We start from the raw sequence: 19,602 nt of genomic DNA, 5'->3' as shown, positions 1-19,602 counted from the left end.
TCTCCTGTAATTGAGTGTGTCATGGTGTGATTATGCTCTTACTGCATTCCTTCCAGCTGTTGTTTAAATGTATTGTTAGCAGTGCTAATGGATGCAAATAATGTATGGAAGAAAGAACAACCAATTCCTTTCAGGCTTTCATTGCAAACCAAAAATGCACAAATTACTTTCAAGAGCAGCAGACTGACAAAATGGTTGAAAAAGTAATAATCTGAATCTACTTCCTGTGTTTCAGTGATATAGCAACATTTGGCCTCTCTTGTGGTAGTGTGACTAATAACTCGGTGCTAAAGCAAATAATTTGCTTGTTCATTGAGCATATAGACACTGATTCTCCTGATTCTGGTGGTTAACGTGGGCTAGTACAATGATTTTTCTGTGTGTTTGGACTTACAGGTATCTGGACTAACATCTTCTGTGTGAATCTTATGGATGGGCTGTATACTGCTTCAACGACAGAAGAATTTTGGGATCGATGGGCCAAAGACCTGGCCAAGAGTAAGAGCTTCAGTACTGACCTCTTTATTCTTGCTTGCACAGTTGTGGGTTGCATGCAGCTCCCCCAACGTGCTTATTCCCTTCTCAAATTTGTCACAAATATAATTAACTTAATGTTGAAATTAATGTTTAAAAATGTTTTTGACTGCTTCTATGGGCCACCCTCTATGATGCCACAAGCTAGGTTGGTTCATAGGACAGAGGACACAAAACTTTGAAGTCTCGATTTGGCAGTCTTGCATCACATCCCAATTCCTCAATTCCTTCCCCTTCCCTTCCAGGGCAAAAACAGTAGCATCCAGGAGCCATGTTGACCATGGCTTCCATTCAACATAGCTCAAAGGCTAAGGTTCTGTCAGCACAAGGATCATCTCCTGGCTTCTGCTAGCACAGCAATTTACAGTGGTACCTCGGGTTACATACGCTTCAGGTTTCACACTCCGCTAACCCAGAAATAGTGCTTCAGGTTAAGAACGTTACTTCAGGATAAGAACAGAAATCGGGCTACGGCAGTGCAGCGGCAGCAGGAGGCCCCATTAGCTAAAGTGGTGCTTCAGGTTAAGAACAGTTTCAGATTAAGAACGGACCTCCGGAACGAATTAAGTACTTAACCCGAGGTACCACTGTAATTGAATAAGGCTCTGCGAGTTTGAAGAGAAAACCATGAAACTGAGAACGGGGGTTATAGTGTAGCCTTGCTGGTAGGAACCCTGAACAGGAGTACCCCCAGTGGCGTAGCGTGGGGGGTGCAGGGGGGCCGGCCGCACCGGGCGCAACATCTGGGGGGGGGGGCGAGCTCGCACTCGCAGCTCTCTGCCCCTACTAAAATCCACGGGTTAGGGGGCGCAAATTACTTGCCTTGCCCAGGGTGCTGACAACCCACGCTATGCCACTGAGTACCCCTATTAGGGGGGATGAGGATACACTGCAACTTTTGGTTGTGAATCCCACTTATAAGCTTCAGTGATTGGCTTTTGTTTTCATTTTCCAAGAGTGTGCAAGTTGGATGATGCTTTTATCAATGGAACATGGTTGTGTGAAAAAATACCTGAAGAACCTTGAAGTGTTATGTTCTGGAAAGGGAAGGGAAAGCTTCCAGAAATTAACTTCCTCAATATTTTATTTCAGGTGAAGAACATGAAGGATATTTCACGATCTATAAGCCTCCAACTTGCGGGCCTGGAAAACTTGGTGAAATCTTTAATGATATTCTAACTGATCGTCCTTTAAAAGGGGAAACTCACAACTTCCTACAAAGTCTTGACTTTCATAAAGACTATTTGCAACAGAAAGAATTTATTGAATGGCGAGGTAACTAATAACTACGGTTCCCTAAAAGGTTTTGGCGCTTTAGAACTAGCTCAGTTTTCTACAGCCAGCATAAATTTCATCAAGACCCTCAGCAATTTTCAACTGGTCCATGAGTTTGGGAACCATAGTCCTACGTAATTTTCATTTTATAGCAAGGGGAGTGCTCTTGTGCAACTCCTGCTCAGTTTGCTGGGTTTACCCAGTAGAAGCAAGGTGAATTATTATGAAAAGACAATGCAACTCTTACCAGTGATGGCTGTTAATACCTGCTACCATGTTACAGTGGCACCTCGCAAGAAAGAAGATTCCACCTAAACATTAGGAAGAACTTCCTGACAGTAAGAGCTGTTCGACAGTGGAATTTGCTGCCAAGGAGTGTGGTGGAGTCTCCTTCTTTGGAGGTCTTTAAGCAGAGGCTTGACAACCATATGTCAGGAGTGCTCTGATGGTGTTTCCTGCTTGCAGGGGGTTGGACTCGATGGCCCTTGTGGTCTCTTCCAACTCTACGATTCTATGATTCTAAGACGAATGCCTCGTAAGACGAAAAACTCGCAAGACGAAAGAGTTTTTCGTTTTTTGAGTTGCTTCGCAAGACGAATTTCCCTATGGGCTTGCTTCGCAAGACGAAAACGTCTTGCAAGTTTGTTTCCTTTTTTGAGGTTTTTGAAGACTTTGGTGATTTTTGAAGCTTTTCCAAAACTTCTTTTGCAGCCATTTGGTAAGTTAAACTTTTAAAACTTTTTTTGGGGGTTTTGGATTTTGGGTTGGAATCCGTGCTTCGCAAGACGAAAAACTCACAAGACGAAAAAACTCGCAGAACGAAATAATTTCGTCTTGCGAGGTACCACTGTACTTTGACATAATCATCTTTCTCACGGTCGTGCTGATAAGAAACCTTAAACCTTGTTTTTCCCCAGATACTGTGCTTGATGCTTCTCCTAACAAGCTGACACCAGGGGATAAATCACTGTGCTTAATAGATATAGGCTTTTTTGTTAACACCAGTATTCCACCACTCCTTAAGCCAGAGAGGAATGTGGATGTCATCATCATTGTGAATTATGACATTAGTTCACCCTTCAAGGTAAGAAGGAATGAACTCTATATGGCTTTTCCATCCCAATGTCTGTAGCAAGGTGGCATCCCAGGAAGCTTTGAGACGGTTGTGGAGAGGAACAATAGTTCAGCAGGTTCCATCCTTGGCGTTTCTGGTTAAGGATCAGGTTAAACCACAGAGCCTAGGACTTGCCGATCAGAAGGTCGGCGGTTCAAATCCCTGTGACGGGGTGAGCTCCCATTGCTTGGTCCCTGCTCCTGCCAACCTAGCAGTTTCAAAGCATGTCAAAGTGTAAGTAGATAAATAGGGTTCGCCAGAAGCAGCTTAGTCATGCTGGCCACATGACCCGGAAGCTGTCTGCAGACAAACGCCAGCTCCCTCGGCCAATAAAGTGAGATGAGCGCCGCAACCCCAGAGTCGGTCATGACTGGACCTCATGGTCAGGGGTCCCTTTACCTTTACCTAAAGGGGTAATGGGAACCCCAGAGAGCTGTTGTCAGTCAGAGTATTAGGCAGGGTAGACAAATGATTGGATCTACTTTAAAGCAATTTCAGTGCTTATAAGGGAAGCTGCCATGCTGGCTCTGGATGTGAGTATCCCACATGCAAACTGGGGGGGGGGGGGGCTTGCTGAAGGAAACATGACACCTAAGAGAGGTGGAAGTGGATTTAATGAGAGTCATAAAATCAGCTTTTGGAACATGATGCAGGTATGTATGTAAGCGGTTTATAAGGACAAGTTAGTGGAGTCCCTTCCTTGCTAATGCAGGGAGTTATAGTGGTGTGGGTTTGGTATACTCACCCCATCTCTGAATCCACCTTGCTATTCAAGAATCAAGTGCCACAGTGGCAGTGCCTTTCCCACTGGCTCTGAAAATAATTGTGTGGTCCCTTGTAAAAAGTCACCAGGCTGGGATTTAAAAGGTTGTTGTTATTGGGTGTTCTCTCTCTCATTAACAGAAATAATACGCACACATAGAGCCTATTGGACACATTTGGTGGTGGTAATAATAATAATAATAATAATAATATTTGTACCCCACCCATCTGGCTGGGTTTCCCCAGGGACTCTGGGTGGCTTCCAACAGAACACTAAAAACTGAATAAAACTTCAAACATTAAAAACTTCTTTTCACTTTTAATTTTAAATTTATGAGATGGGTGTGATATAAATAAAGTAATCATAATAATATCATTTTTCTACAACAATTGCTGTCAAAGCATCTTTGAGAATAGAACAGTAGCCTGTATTTTGTATCACAGGTATGTGTTTTGTATTCACACCCCACATTTCAGCCCACTCTAGGTGGCCAGTCATGGGTTAATTCAGTGTGCCGAACTCTTGACTTAAATTCTGATAAACAGAAAGTGTTGATTTGTGTCTTCTCCAGCAAATACATTTGACAGCCAAATACTGCGAAGAGCAAAGTATTCCTTTTCCCAAAGTTGACCTAACCGAAGAGGACTGGAAGAATCCCAGAGAGTGCTATGTGTTCTCAGATGAAGATAACCCACAAGCGCCAATTCTGATTTATTTCCCTCTAGTATGTGCCTCCTTCAAGGAGTACAAGGCACCAGGTAAATTCAGCGTCCATTGCCTAATGCGTTTTTAATAGCAATCTCTAGTCTGAACTTCTCAGTCATTTTCCTCCCATTTAATTTTTTTGTTTAATCCATTTGATGCTTCTATCACTAGGAACCCTCACTGGTGCCTGCCATTCCCCCCCCCCCCCGTCTTGAAATGTTGGTGCATGTTGACATAGCATCACTTGGAGGGAGTTCTGGGGAAAACTGGTACCCACCAGGATTTTTTTCCATACACCCACTTTCCCCTGCCAGCAACACAGAGAGGAAGGAGAGAGGTTTGCTGATTTATACATCCACCCACCCACTCACTGAACACAGGTCTCTGAAATAACTAAAAACCTGTCCCCACCCCACCCCATCCAGATGAGAGGTGGAAGGGGAGTGTGTACACCCTGGGTGAGAAGTAGGAATGGCTTGATTGATTTTTTTGTATCTTGCTGTGTAGTAAATTGGCATTCCCAATATATATCTGGCAGTGGCGTAGCGTGGGGGGTGCGGGGGGGGGGCGGCCGCACCGGGCGCAACATCTGGGGGTTAGGGCAAATCCACGGGTTAGGGGGCGCAAATCCATGGGTTAGGGGGCGCAAATTACTTGCCTTGCCCCGGGTGCTGACAACCCACGCTACGCCACTGATATCTGGCATAATTTATATGCATCTTACTATGTTCTATGCGAATATGTCCCAGAATTGGGAGCAGTGGTGGCATTTAGTTAGTTGGGTTGTGGAATAGCTGAAAGGGTGGGGAAGAGTCAAACTTTGACCCCTGAGTTATCCAGTAGGTTTTGTGGCAGGAGGTTTATTACAGAAGTGCTAAGCCAGCTATTGTTTACACATAATAGACTCTGGCTGTGTCTTCCAACTTTCCCAAGCAGCTAAATAACACAAGAAGCAAGTAAGCAATCTATTTTTAAATAGCCATAATTTGGAATTTGTGTGTAGTGAATCCATCACTCCAAATTGTAAATGTGGGAATGGGTTGGACCTAACATAAGATTCTACTTTCCTTCCAATAAAAGGCCAGTGAGAGTATATGGAAAGAATGCCGGAGCCAAGATTTGCAGTCTTCCACCTTGGCCCCAAACTGTTAATTGGAGACAAGCAAACATGAATCCCAGACAGTAACACATTTCTGAGCTACAGGCTCACATGGCAGCTGTAAAACTGTACAAGCAGGAGGCTTGCCAATAGCAAAATATAGTAGGGCTTCATACTGCATAAGATTGGACGAAATTCAAAAAGGGAGGGAATGCTCTGCAATTATCTCCAAAGCTTGCCCCAGCCATGGTGAGATTCTATAGGCGTCATTTCCAAAATTGTTTGCAGAAACCACACACTATTTATTCACTATGGACATTTTCACCCTTTTCAGAGGCCTGGGAAAAGAATGCCCCTGGCTTCTACCTCTGCCCCTATGGCTGGGGTGGGGAGTTGATTCAGTGTGCTCCTAAAGGCCAATTTATGTAATCTGCATTTTCTGAAACAATATGCGAACCCAAACACAGTCACCCTTCAAGATTCCATTCTCTGAATTTTGCACAGCAGTTCCCCAGCCAAGCAGTATGTAAAAAAATGTATGTGCTAGGGTAAATTGTGCATATGAATGCATGCTTGGAAGAGCACAGAGATGCAAACAACAACAACAAAAGAATTTGCAAAGATGCATTGTTGCTATCACAGGAGAAACTTTTCTTGGGACTTTTAGCTGGCTGAATGAAAGTTTCAAGGGGATGCTGCTTGGATTTGCAGAAATTAGTATTGGAAAAATACCCTAAAAGTGCAATGTTGTCTTGCCCAAAAGAAAAGAAAACCCTATAGTACTTTTGGAATTTCTTACTGCTCAGCAAATTGGGTCGTGCATAACAAGGAGAGCATGGAATAGGTAGAGTAACGTGGAATCGTTTTGTTGCTGTTGGTTGTTTCCAGTTTAGCAAACGTTGACACTTCCAACCAAAATGCAGTACAGAACTCTGAATGAAGTAAGGTTTGCTTACCAGTGGTATTATTTTGTTTCTTTCTTTCAGGAGTGAAACGCACTCCTTCTGAAATGAGTGGATGTGAAGTAAACTTGGGTAAAGACTCGCCTTACAAAACATTCCATTTAACCTACAGTGAGGAGGACTTTGACAGACTCCTAAACCTGTGCACCTATAACATCCTCTGTAGCGAAGGCCACATCCTCCAGGCCATCCAGCATGCTATACAGAAGAAGAAAAACATTTGGTCCCAGGCTAGAAAGAAATTCTCTGACCCTGAGCAGGGCACCAATTAGCCCCCAACACTTACATTGTTGGAGGTTATGCCTAAGGCATAGTCATACCATACAGTTTGCAGTGAACACTGAGTGTAGTTCCCCACCCTGCCTAGTTTGAACAGATGGCTTCTTTATTTATTAATATTCCTATTTTTTGAGCCATCCATGTTCAAGGTCACATACCTGGGTTGTAGCTTGTGAACAATGCGAGGAACATAGCAGGAAGAGCTTCAGGAGGTGATTCTGATGGGGCTGGACGACACTCAGTTAAAGTTACCAAGTCAGTAAGTAGCTGAGATTGTATTACAAGGAGTGACATTGTTGATACGTTAATTTGAGAGGTCACAGGGATTTGTTTATAATACTTTGAATGGTGACCCTCTGCAACTCTACTGGAAATGAAGGAGATGTGTTGGACTTCAGTACCAATGGAAACTGTGAAGAGTGGAGCTTTCTTGCATCAATTCCACTATGAGCAATTACATCATACCATACAGATATTCTTGCTGTTCCTTTGCTGATCACTATTGTTTCCATTTCCTATTCTAAAGAGGGCTGATGCATTTCAGCTGTGAATAAAAACCACCATTGCTAAAATAATTTAGTATTATAACTTAATGAAACCCATTATAATTATTTGCAATATTGCCTTGTTTGCTTGTATTGCCTCCGTGTTTAGTCAGATCTGCTAGTTAAATTCAACAAACTCAGTCCACAACATGACGGCTTTTGCTTGTATTTGATCCTTTTAAACCTGAATCTATAGCTAAATTTGCCACAATAGAAGTGATTCAGAAGGGAGTTAAGTATCCTCTGCAAACACTTAATTGGAGATTTATTGAGGGTAAGGTTACCAGATTTTTTTCAATGAATCTGGGGACACTTTTCAGCTTCAGTGGATTTTGTATGGGGACTGATGTGTAAATCCGGGGACGTCTGGTATCCTTACTCTAGGGCTGGGAATAGCACCTACCTGATACGCTCAGAAAATGGGTCTGAGACATGCTGTGGTCAGCATTCACAGTGTTAGGCTAGATAGATGAACTGCTAATCTGACTCAATAAATAAATGTTGCTCTTTTGGTGCTTCGAGGCAGCTGATTCTACCAATGGTAGTATTTTTTAAAATAGATTGGCACTATAATATTGCTATTTGGACTGGCAGAGATCAGCAAAGCCTCTATATGAATTGTGATGTCAGGTGCCCTGATTCCACATGCCTGGTTCTTTGATGAGGCAACCTCTTACACACAAGCAGTGCACAGCTGGTGATTCTATCTTTGCATGCAAAACTTGCTGGGGGATGCAATGGCAAACAGTTATGTTGTATAATTAAAAAGGAAGCCTTCAACATGTTTGCTGTAAATTGAACATACCCTGTAAAAAGCTGGTTTCCATTGCTTATGAATGCTCTGGAAGATGTTACTATAAACCTGAGGGTAGGCATGTCAGAGCCTTAAATAGTGTCAGAAGAATTTTGTCTTCACAGAACATTAAGTATTAAAAACCAGATCTTCAGCTGGAGCAAATTATATCCACTCTTCAGAAATTATTTGGGGTAATATGATTTATACTGTTTCAGAATCTGGTTCAAAAGTATTTGCATCTCTCATAAAAAAGCAAGACCACCCAGAAATGGTATATTTTCATCATCTTGTCAAGAAATTTGAAATATAAAGAATAGGGACTTGAGAGACAAAGTATGACCAATTTTGTTCTAAAGCAGTCAAGGTTAAACATTTTTGGTGTGTTTTAAATAAAGCATTGCCACATTTAATAAAGGCAAAATGAATAGAAGTAGATGTAGTGTATTAGGAAGGAACTCAGGATTTTTTTGTTTTTTATTTTTGCTTTAAGAGTATCTCAGGAAGAACAAAAAATATATGCAGTTACTATGTGGTGACTGTAACTTCATAATAAAACAGTTGCAACAGTAAATCTTCGTGTGGGGTCAGTTTTATTTAAAGAGGTACGGTATATGAAAAAATGTTTTCCATTAGTTTAAACTAGAGAAACATCAGTATAAAATTTGGTCTCCATTCTATGTATTATCTAAAACCTAGTTCTCTCTGGAAAACAGTTTCTAAACATTAAAATGAAGGAACGCAAACAGTTTCATGCTTTTCTCTTACGACAGTGCATTTTTAATGCACAACCCATTGATGGCAACAGCCTAATGTAAGGGGATGGGCCAGCAGTGGGGAGAGGCTCTTTGTAGTCGCAAAGACCCTTTCACATGTTTAATATGTGAAGGAGGCTTAAGTCATCCTTTCTAGCAGTACTTCCCTCTAAAAAAATAAGCATGCTGAGAGCAGCCAGTCTACAGTCACTTTTATGGCTTTTCAATCCATATGGTTTACAGTCTGAAATATATTGGTGCTGAATTATTGACAGTGGCACTGTTTTGTTGTTTTATTTACATAGTGAAGGCAATAGGGTGTAGTCAAAAGAAGAACCCAGCACATCCACAGAACTGTAGCACTCTCTTCCATTTGCTGCTCTTATTTCTTGCTAAAAAGCTTTTTGAAGACATTTTTCTCTTTCTTTTTCTTCTGCTTTGTGACATCAATCTCTGGCTTTGTTCTCCCCAGGTTCTGCAGAGTGTCTAGGCTCTTGGTTACTTCAGTTTTTGGTTCAGCTTTGGCTCCTGAAAAACTAACCATTGTCAGCACCTGCCTAATCTCAGGAGGAAGCATATTTCACAACCAGGGTGCAACTGCAGAGATGGCCTTATTATATATTGCTGGGGAACTACCCTTTATTAGGCAATGGTGCAACCAAAAAGGCCTCCTAATGGAAAAGGGAAATTCTTCTACCTGAGATCTTAAAAATCTCATGCTAGTCAGGACCCTTGTATTCTAACTGAGCCAATAGCCAGCTCCATGTTGCCTATAGAGACTGACAGTAGCTCTCCATGGTTTCAGACAAGGGTTTTTTTCCTCAGCCTTACCTGACTATGCTAGGGACCGAACCTGGGCTCCTTTCATGCAAAAATACCACTGAGCTATTACCTTTCCCCATCACACTAAAAAGCTGTCATAATGCACTCCTGGAAGAATAACCACCCATCAATGTGACACCCTGTGCCAAATTCTATGTCTGATCTCCCTGGGTTGCCACTACTCAAGGAGCAGAAGCAGAATTTATAATGGTAAAAAAACTAAGGGGCTATCAGGCCTTATACTACAGCATCTGCTAAATCAACTTGGCTCCTATTCTGGTGATTTAGGAGTGGTTGTTTTGGAATTGACACAGCATTTTACAGAGCTGTTTTACCGAATGCCTTGCAGGCTCAGTTGGCAGGTGATTTGTCTGTGTTTGACATACATCCCCAATGTAGGAATTTAAGTTTTGGGGAAAGGCCAAATATGTAATGAGAAAAAGGAGGAATTTCACACAGAGGCGTGTAATTTGAGCAGATTCCTCAGTTCATTATTCCAACCCCCAAAGAATTTGATATATTTCCTAGCCAACCCTGTTTTTCCACTTGATTCCTCCTAATTTATAATCTCACATTTTAACCAACATTTCCCATGGACTATATCATTTTCTGAGTTGATACATTCCACACCTCCTCAGGGATAAAACAGAGATGGAGAGTGGATGTGTGTTTAAATGTACAAGTGGTGTTAAATTGAAATTAACATATGCAGAATATGAGTGGAGGGGTCTTCAAGCTGATGTTTATGAATTGTATAATTGCATCTCAAGTTACCCAGAAAATTGCCCCCTTCTGCCTAACTGCAGTTAAACTTTACCTTGGACTCCTTGATCCAGAGTTCCTTTCTTTCCTCCATTAGGATAAGGCTGTGCTTTATGATAGCTTTGAGGGTGCTCTGATAGACTGGACATCAACAGTGTTACTGGATCAGACTCCACGGAGTGCACAGAAGAAGCATCTGAAATGAGTTATTAGCACATCTTTAATGGTCCTGTGGGACGCGGGTGGCGCTGTGGTCTAAACCACTGAGCCTAGGGCATGCTGATCGGAAGGTCAGTGGTTCGAATCCCTGCGACGGGATGAGCTCCCGTTGCTCGGTCCCAGCTCCTGCCAACCTAGGAGTTCGAAAGCACGCCCTAAAGTGCAAGTAGATAAATAGGTACCGCTCCGGCAGGAAGGTAAACAGCGTTTCTGTGCACTGCTTTGGTTTCGCCAGAAGCGGCTTAGTCATGCTGGCCACATGACGTGGAAAAACTGTGAGCAAATGTCGGCTCCCTCGGCCAGTAAAGTGAGATAAGCGCCGCAACCCCAGAGTCGTTCGTGACTGGACTTAACTGTCAGGGATCCTTTACCTTTAATGGTCCTGTGGCTGAGTAAAGCTACCATCAAAACTCTAGAAATATTTATGGATCACTATTGATTTATTCAAGTCACAACAGAAAAAATCTGTTGACTTGGGACTGCTGGAAGGTTATCAAGCCTCTAGCACAGAGCTTTCCAAACTTTTCATGTTGATGACACACTTTTTAGACATGCATCATTTCACAAGACAGTAACTCAGTTTTACTAGCAAACCAGAGGTTAAACTAACCCTTTTCCAGTCCTGCAAGGAGCACGGGGAGCATTCATGCAATACACTTATACACTGCAGATGACTCACGAATGTTGCAACACACAGTTTGGAAAGGTCTGCTCTAGCAGGCTACAGTATGCGTCTGATGAGCTCTGTTTGCCAAAGTGGGTTATAAATTGGGGAGGCCTGACCTAGATAAAGTACAGTTCTCATCTCCTAATTGAATGAATCATTTATCCCACACCTCTATTACTCTCCACCACATTCATTGTTTTCATAATGAAAGAAGATATGAGAACTGATAATAGATTAATAATAATGCTTTTTATTCTGTTTATGGAAGCCAGAGGAGGTCTGTATCAAATTTACGTATGTACCATGAAGAAAGCAATTAATCTGTGCACTTCACTGGTAAGAATTTTGCATATTGCTATGGTCAATGGCCAAAATATCATAAAAATATTAGATTAGTAAACTGGATTATACTATATGGCAGAAGAATATGGTGTATTTTTATATGTTAGCTGCCCTGAGTTCCTGTCAGGGAAAAATATATAAACAAACAAACAAACAAACATGCATACAACAACAACAACATTACACAGCATGTTTTCATTTCTATATTATGTAGTTTCCCCCTCTTTGGTGTATTTTTATATTTTTAATAAAAGAAAAAATGTTCCAGTATTACCAGAATCTTCAGAATCCTGAGCAAAGATTATATTAAAATCCTGTGTCAATTCTCCTGATTCCTGGGGATTTCCAACAGGCTTTTTTTCTTTTGCAACTTTGAAGGAAGGTGTTCTCCTATCAACAAACAGTATTAAACAGATATTAGCTTTCCTCTGTTGAAAACTTAGATAACAAATACAAGTTTAAATTAGTTACAGTATATCACACCCTTAACTGTAAATATATTAAGGGCAAGAAACCAAACAAAGAACCATCAATCATTTTGTCCTGTGGAGCTGTCATGCAGGGGATGGCCTGATCCAGAGAAAGAATGGGCAGAGATTTCAGTGAGGTATTTTGCAGAAGTAAGCGCTGGTTTTAAGACACTGACATTCCTGATTCTAATAATTTCCACCAGCATGATTTCCAGCAACATGCCTGTCCATGCTTACCTTTTGCCCAGCGTTTAAAGCGCTGTCTGTTTTGTTTTGTTTTTGCCCCACCCAGTGCTTTCCCTGTGAAAACATGCTTTTTAACAAGAAATCGGAACAAACAGCAATTCAGATTTTTAGCAGATTGCCGTTTGCTCTGATTCAGTGGAAGAGAGTGGGCTTTTGCTGACCATAATGCTGTAAAGATGGAGATGAAGCAAACAACAACCGGCACCTTTAGATGGAGGATGAATGACACCTTATTTAGAGATGAAGAAGTATACAACAAGGCCCAAAAGACTTTAAGAGACTATTTTGAATTAAATTTGCCAACAAATGTGGAAAAAAGAGTAATCTGGGACGCAAGTAAAGCTGTGATGAGAGGGTTCCTGATACAACAGAATGCATTAAAAAAGAGAAGGCAAAATGAGAAAAAAGATAAAATTTTGGAGAAAATTAAAGAAGGTGAGAAAAAATTGAGGGCCAAGCCGAAGTCACAAGAGATTCTGAGAGAAATAAAGATCTATCAAACACAATATATGGAATTGATGAATCAGGAAATAGAATGGAAAATTAAACAAATGAGACAGAAGACATTTGAATCGGCGGATAAATGTGGGAAACTACTGGCTTGGCAACTGAAAAAAAGACAAAAATTAAATACAATTACAAACCTGGAAGTAGAAGGAAAAGATATAAACAATCCAAATGAGATTAGAAATTGTTTCCAGAAGTACTTCAAGCAATTATATGCACAAGGGCCACAGAATGAAAGGGACATTGATGGATTTTTGAAAAGAGAGTGGGCTTTTGCAGTGAAAGTACTGCAGGGGGAGTGCTGAAATGTGGCACTTTAAAGCATGGACCTGTCCCCAGAAATGTGGCACAAAATGAAGTCTGGATGACTCCTACGTATTGTCATCATTTCTGATAGGAGTGTTTATAAGATGCAGAGGCATACCTATGCCATAAAAGACAATCTATGTTACTTAGGTTACTGCAGTCTTTACAAAGATGACGGGTAAGTAACATTTGACCTGACATATACAAAATCAGTGTGTACCTGAGAAGCAGACTTTTGGTAATCTCCTTGTTGGCAGAAGTCCCAGCTGCAGAGATCCAAGGTTTTATCTGAGGCCTCGTTGCATTTGTAGTGGCTAGAAGTTCATTCCGCAGAGAACGCAGGCTGTTATGGCGGCCTTGTAGAACCCAAGTAAAAAATACATAATATGGATGAAAGACAATTAATAAGAAGGGTTAGTTTTTAAACACAATATTGCTCCTGAGCTACAGCCCTTATCCAGTGTGGTGTAGTGATTAAGAGCGGTGGACTCGTAATCTGGTGAACGGGATTCGTGTCTCCGCTCCTCCACATGCAGCTGCTGGGTGACCTTGGGCCAGTCACACTTCTTGAAGTCTCTCAGCCTCGTTCACCTCACAGAGTGTTTGTTGTGGGGGAGGAAGGGAAAGGAGAATGTTAGCCGCTTTGAGACTCCTTAGGGTAAGTGATAAAGCTGGATATCAAATCCAAACTGTTCTTCTTCTTATCTTCAGTCAGTAAAGCTTCTGCTCTTTGAGCTGGATAGACCAATGGTTTGATTTGGTATAAGGCAGCTTTCTACGTTGTATCAGATTCTGGGGTACTTCAGTATGTGTGTCTTTTGCTTGTCCAATTATGCACCTCTGTTGAGGCATTTTGTGGGAATGTCACATGGGCAGAAATAGGGAAATGCTGCATAAAATGAATCAAATAGCCTTACCTAATGTAGTCCATAGTGTGTGCACCCAGTCTTCCATTAGCTTCTGAGAAGGTGCTGCGAAGTAGTACTCTGATCCATCACTCAACCTGTAAGTCACAGATTGAAGAAGGACTGAGTTCTGGGGTAGCCTTTCCCAATACGTTATGTATAGGAAAACCCAGAATTCTCTTCTTTTGTTTTCAGCTGGGTTTTTCTTTTGAGATAAAGTTAAGGATACAGACAGCAAAAAGGACGACTAATATGTAATGATACAAAAAGATCACTAATTTCTGCAGTTTCGTTGGGATACAGGAAATGACATTCAAATTAGTCTAGATACAGAGATGCATGTTTTAGATTGGGTGTGTGATGTGTGGCATAACCAACCTCATTTAACAAACATGAAGGAGTTAACTGTCCTGTCAGGCTTAGCGAGGTCACTCCCTCTCACCTTGAGAGAAGGGGAATCAATAACTTAGTTACAGTGATGAAAGTTCCTAAGCCAAGTTTTACTGCCTGTGCAACTTTTCCTGAATGCTGTATGGAAAAGCTAATGAATCTGACCTTTGGAGAATTTGTAAGCAAACAATTTTTAACGTACCAAACACGTGGTCTTTTTCTTTGCTAGGGGAAATTGGGAACTTTGGGAGGAACTTAGAAGGGGAGATTTTAAAGGTCTAACAGCCTATATTTCCTTGCTTTACTTTGCCACATGTTTTGTGATTTTCTGGGGTTCTCCCACCAAAGAGTACTTGCCCCGAACTTGGATCTTTGCATCACAGACTTGACGTACCTTAGGCTGAAGGCGTGTTCTTTCCTAGAATACTCCATCAACTTCTCACACTTGGCTCCAGCAATACTAAGTGATGAAATTGGAGTTGTATTCTGGCAAGGCAGAAGAAGAGATGATAACGAAAGACTTTCAACCCTATTTTTTTCTGGTTTAAACACTTACTCATCCTGTATAGCTGGGGTGTCAATAATGCAGGAAAAGTTTCCTTGAAAAACTGCTCATCATTCACTATGAGGGTTTGTCCACACTCCCCCTTGTCCTGTACCTAGAAAGCATGGTCCAAATGATTTCCTGCTTGACCCATGCTTTCTAGGCATGGGTCTGAGTGGGTTTCCCCTTGTTCTGTTCCTTTTCTAGAGAAAACCTGCTCTTTAACTCTAAATAGGCCAATATGGAGAAACCCACATTGACATTAGGTCCTATGGAGCACTAAAGAGCAGTTTTCCCTGAGGGAAAAGCAGAGGGGCAAGAGGAAGTGTCAATAAGCCCTCAGTGTTCCTTTGTGATGTGCAGAGGAGCATCTGGTACCTCCCAGGGCCTGTTCTCCATATATGTGGAGTGACAGTGAGGCATGGCTAGTGCTCCAGGTGGACTAATCCTGAATATGCCACAGAACCTACTTTAGCAGAAAGGAATGTATTGGCATATAAACTGATATGGAAGGGAACATTAAAAGCAGAAAGTTTGAAAGCCACTGATATACGGTTTTATGCCAATATCATGTTTCCCTGCACTAACAAATGACCAAGTATCATAACCTTACTGGCTCTGTCTGTCTGTCTGTACCATGTATCATCACTTACAATACTGAACATTGTTGGGGTCACGACCCAGCTCCTATTTTTAAAGGGACAGATTTCTGAATCTTGCTGCCCTAGGATATATTCATCTACAACTTGTGTCCAGCTAATATACCAAAGATGAAGACTACCTCACCTTCAAGGTAGATTTCTATTGCTCAATATTTCTTTGCCAGGAATGTGGGTTTTCAGCATTTGTGTGTGTGTGAATTAGAAGACATTTTGACATGTATGTAGCGCATAAAATACCAAATACTACTAATAATAACAGAGTCTTTAATAAGAACTGAAATATGGAAACACAAATTACCTGGAATGCTTCCTTTTCATCCCTGTAGATGTCAAGTTTTTGTCTTCCAAGTTTAACATAATATCTGTTCCAAGCTCTTGACATTGGCTATAAAAGTCATAAAACTAAGTCAACCACCTATTACCTCTAAACATCAACTGTGCTGCTTATTACTGAATCACTGGGGGTTATTCATCACTTCATGGTTTGCTTTTACTCTGATTACATTCATCTGATGTATTGTACAGTGTTTTGTTTTTAGCCTCAACCATGCAGCTGGATAGTAGGATATGCTTTGCAATAGCTGAGCTATACAGTTCAGGGAAAGAGTCTTGTAAGGCAGGGATGGCGGAAACTGTGGCCTTCCAGATGTTGTTGGACTCCAGCCTCCATCGTTCCTAACCATTGGACATGCTGACTAGGCCTGATGGAAGTTGGAATCCAACATCTGGAAGGCTGCAGATTCCCTTTCCTGGTTGTAAGGGCCAAGCTTCTCCACAAATTATTAAACATATAGTAATTAACATGGGCAAAGGTGAGATTTCCAAATGTGTTAAAAATCTGAAGTATTTTAATCCTCTCTGAGCTTTAAAATGCATCAGTGTGAAAAGGGTAAGTAAGAGAATGAAACAAAATCAACGGGATTTTTTGGAACTAGCTGTATCGATGTCATGTGAACCAATCAATGTGATGAGGCTACTTAGGATGTAGGCAAAGGGGGGAAGATGGGATGTGGAAAGGTTGGGTAAAAGTTGGGTGGAGCAGTATTCAACTAAACAATTGCACCAGCAGAATGACTTCTGCTTGCACAATTGGACTTCCCTCCCCGCTGCCCCCAACATCTGTTCTGGGGTTTCTCCCAACCTTCTGGAGAAGATTTAGGGACTGTTGGGGAGGAGAGGAAAAGCCCTGATGCAAAATCCTTCTGCCCATGGAATAAGAAAAAATGAGCAAGGAGGGGAAATCTCAGGAAGGGATAGGTGTATGGGGATTAGAAAGGGTAATTCCACAAGCATTATATCAAGAGTTTTCTTGATTCCCCCCCACCCCATCCAAGAATCCCTGTTACAATCACCTCAAAATGGGAACGAAGATTAGGCTAACATGCTTTGCTTTTAGTGAGCCTGTTCAGTTTATATATTATCTCATCTTTCCCTTGGCAGTTTAACTTGTGGTTACCTGTCTTCTTCCCGGAAGAATCTGATCCCTCTTTTCTAGGAAACCCTCCATGCTCTGGTGATTTGCAGGAACCTGGAATCCACAAGGCAATTTCAGAGATCTTAAATTGGTTTGAAGAATGCTTGATTATAGCACTAATTAATATCCCATAGTTAAGGGCCACTTCACGTATTACAGAGTTATCAGCTGCCAGTGAATATTTGGTGTGTCCAGTATCCCTCCTAACCCTTTAATTTCTAACATAGAAAAAACAAATTATAGATTTATGTAGCTTTCATTTAGTGTAGGGGTTGCTGTGGGTACAGATAAACGACAACCTACCTGAAAAGCAGTTTCTGATCTCTGAGGAGGTAAATCCAAGGATGGCAAAGTTGGATAAATGTCAAATGATTCACTCGTGGGCACAGTCCTCACTTTTTTGGTTTCTACATCAGAGAGAGTGCCATCGTTTGCGTTTTTCATATTTGATGGTTTGAAATCACTAGCATGTGGTATCACCAAATCACCGTCGGTTGGCTGGATTTTTAGGTTAGAGGGTAACGAGGACACCAAAGAAGTCTGAGTTCCTAGATCTGAATTTTGTAGGCTAAGCGACACTGGTGAAGGAGGAGAACTGACATTGCTGGAGTCGGTCAACATTAGATCTTCTCCAAGGCCACATTTGTGCAAATTCTCTTTGGACTTTTGCGTAGGAGAGACACCACATTCTAGGGGAATCCTCAGTGTGTCCGTCGAAGAAATAGATGGCAATGGTTGAGTTCGCTTCGAATCAAGATGTTTCGTGTGAGATGTTCTCCTGTCTGAGTGTCTTCTTCTTAGAGAGGGAAGCTTGATCACTTTCCCTTTCTCTTGTTGCCCACTCTCCTTAGCATCAATTTGTTTCAGTAGTTTCAGTTCCCTCTGAAAGAAACAAAAAGTGTACCTGAATGAAAATGAAGTCAAAAAGCAAGTAGTTGTGAGCCATGGACATACATGCCACGGATACTACTAAATATGAGGTGAAACCTGCAAGATCAGGCTATAATTTGGTCTCTGAGCAGGTATACGGGTGTGTTGGATAAACCTGACAATTTTGGTTTCTCATTTGCTCCATTACCACATTAGTTTGCACCTTTTAAAAATAATGTTCACAATATAATTTGTCTGCATGCCCTTCTCCTAATATATTATCACGTTTGTAAGCAATTTCCCCTTCATATAACACCTTTTGGTATGCTTTCACTAAACATATTTTTAAATACACTTATCCCCAATATACACTTTTGTGTACCTATATTTTATTTGGGAAACTACAAAGAAGAAAGCAGGAAAAACCCAGCAAGGTGTCTGGCAGCAGCTGCATTTCCTCACCATGTTTGCTCTTTCAATTCACCCTTTTCTGTCTTGACCTTCCTTGGCTGGGGAGAGGCAGAGGATACCTGAGGCCTATCCATCTTAACAAGAAACTCAGCTGCAAAACCACAGGGTCCCACTCTTTATTGGGAAAGATAATGAGAGGTATTGATATCCTTTGCCTTTGTGCAACATGGCCTGCCCCAGGAAGCATTCACTAGTTTCTGTTACATTACCTTTGTCTTTCTGTTCAGCTGTGCAAATTTCTCCTCTTGGGCCTTTAGAATTTTTTCAAAATCTTGATGTTTCTTCAAGAGGTTCTCCACATCAGAGACTGAATGCTGGGGATGGGAGCAAATCAACAGAGGCGACCATTTAATAAAGAATTACCATGAGAGAAGTGTTGGCAATGATGGGAAATGGAAGAGGCTGAGATTGTTCAAAGTTGGTTGAGGGAATGAAGCTTCATTTGAAATTGACGAGGCTCGTGTGACATTTTAAGTAAAAGAGGGAGATCCCCGGCTGTGCTGATGTTAAATAGCGCAAACCATGCCTCCTCCCAGACCAGCCGATTGGCTGGCTAGGGAGGTGATGCGGCCGAGGATTCCCTCAATGGCGCAGGGGCTGGGAGCCAAACACTGAAGGAGGAAGAGGAGTGCAGGAGGAGCACACCGCCCCCGGCAGCGTGATCCCCGTGGGGTGCCATTATGGCTGCTCCCCTGCCCACGCTGGGCACCATGCCCCGGGACGCACACCAGCCCCTCTCCCACCTGTTCTCTGCCCCCCCCGGTACCGGAGCATGAAGCTCCGCCACTGATTCCAAAGGTGTTTTTTCATGCTGTAGGACAGGGGTGGCTAACAGTTTGTGGTCTATGGGTCACATTCAGCCTTGACCATGGACCACATGCCAGCAGAGCACATGGTGACTGCACAGTGCCTTATGCACGCATGTGTACACACACACACGGCACTGTGTCTACTTTAACATTTTTCTTTTTAGCATTTGTGGGGAGCAGAAACATTTGCACAGGGAGCTGGAGTAGACCCCCCTGTGCTGGGAATTAGCCTAGCAATTGCCTTGTGCTATGCCAAGCAGGCTGCGTATCCAGAAAAGCATGTCAGCATTTAAGTTTATGTTAACCTAACTC

General features: G+C 41.9%; 2 protein-coding genes across 4 annotated transcripts in view; one reads left to right on the top strand and one right to left on the bottom strand.

Annotated features, from left to right (window-relative positions):
* The window catches only part of LOC310759434 (cytosolic phospholipase A2 beta-like), a 40,261-nt gene extending 31,618 nt beyond the window's left edge, over positions 1-8,643 (top strand). For both annotated transcript variants that reach the window (XM_083606685.1, XM_083606684.1), the window contains exons 16-20: positions 397-498; positions 1,627-1,809; positions 2,727-2,893; positions 4,258-4,444; positions 6,477-8,643. In XM_083606685.1, coding sequence (XP_083462811.1) covers positions 397-498; positions 1,627-1,809; positions 2,727-2,893; positions 4,258-4,444; positions 6,477-6,724 — 887 coding nt within the window. In that variant the 3' untranslated portion in view covers positions 6,725-8,643. The remainder of the gene's footprint in view (positions 1-396; positions 499-1,626; positions 1,810-2,726; positions 2,894-4,257; positions 4,445-6,476) is intronic.
* A 2-nt stretch (positions 8,644-8,645) lies between these two features.
* Positions 8,646-19,602, bottom strand: part of SPTBN5 (spectrin beta, non-erythrocytic 5) — a 101,699-nt gene continuing 90,742 nt past the window's right edge. For both annotated transcript variants that reach the window (XM_083606104.1, XM_083606103.1), the window contains exons 61-70: positions 18,691-18,795; positions 17,444-18,022; positions 17,123-17,194; positions 15,965-16,051; positions 14,855-14,946; positions 14,083-14,168; positions 13,386-13,521; positions 11,911-12,026; positions 10,464-10,604; positions 8,646-9,352 (exon numbers count right to left, since the gene is read on the bottom strand). In XM_083606104.1, the coding sequence (XP_083462230.1) occupies positions 9,207-9,352; positions 10,464-10,604; positions 11,911-12,026; positions 13,386-13,521; positions 14,083-14,168; positions 14,855-14,946; positions 15,965-16,051; positions 17,123-17,194; positions 17,444-18,022; positions 18,691-18,795 (1,560 nt within the window). In that variant the 3' untranslated portion in view covers positions 8,646-9,206. The remainder of the gene's footprint in view (positions 9,353-10,463; positions 10,605-11,910; positions 12,027-13,385; positions 13,522-14,082; positions 14,169-14,854; positions 14,947-15,964; positions 16,052-17,122; positions 17,195-17,443; positions 18,023-18,690; positions 18,796-19,602) is intronic.

This window comes from Podarcis filfolensis (assembly GCF_964270895.1).
Source record: "Podarcis filfolensis genome assembly, chromosome: 1".
Classification (NCBI taxonomy): domain Eukaryota; kingdom Metazoa; phylum Chordata; class Lepidosauria; order Squamata; family Lacertidae; genus Podarcis; species Podarcis filfolensis.
The sequence above is the reverse complement of the archived record's forward strand: the minus strand, read 5'-3'. Positions and strand labels throughout refer to the sequence as shown.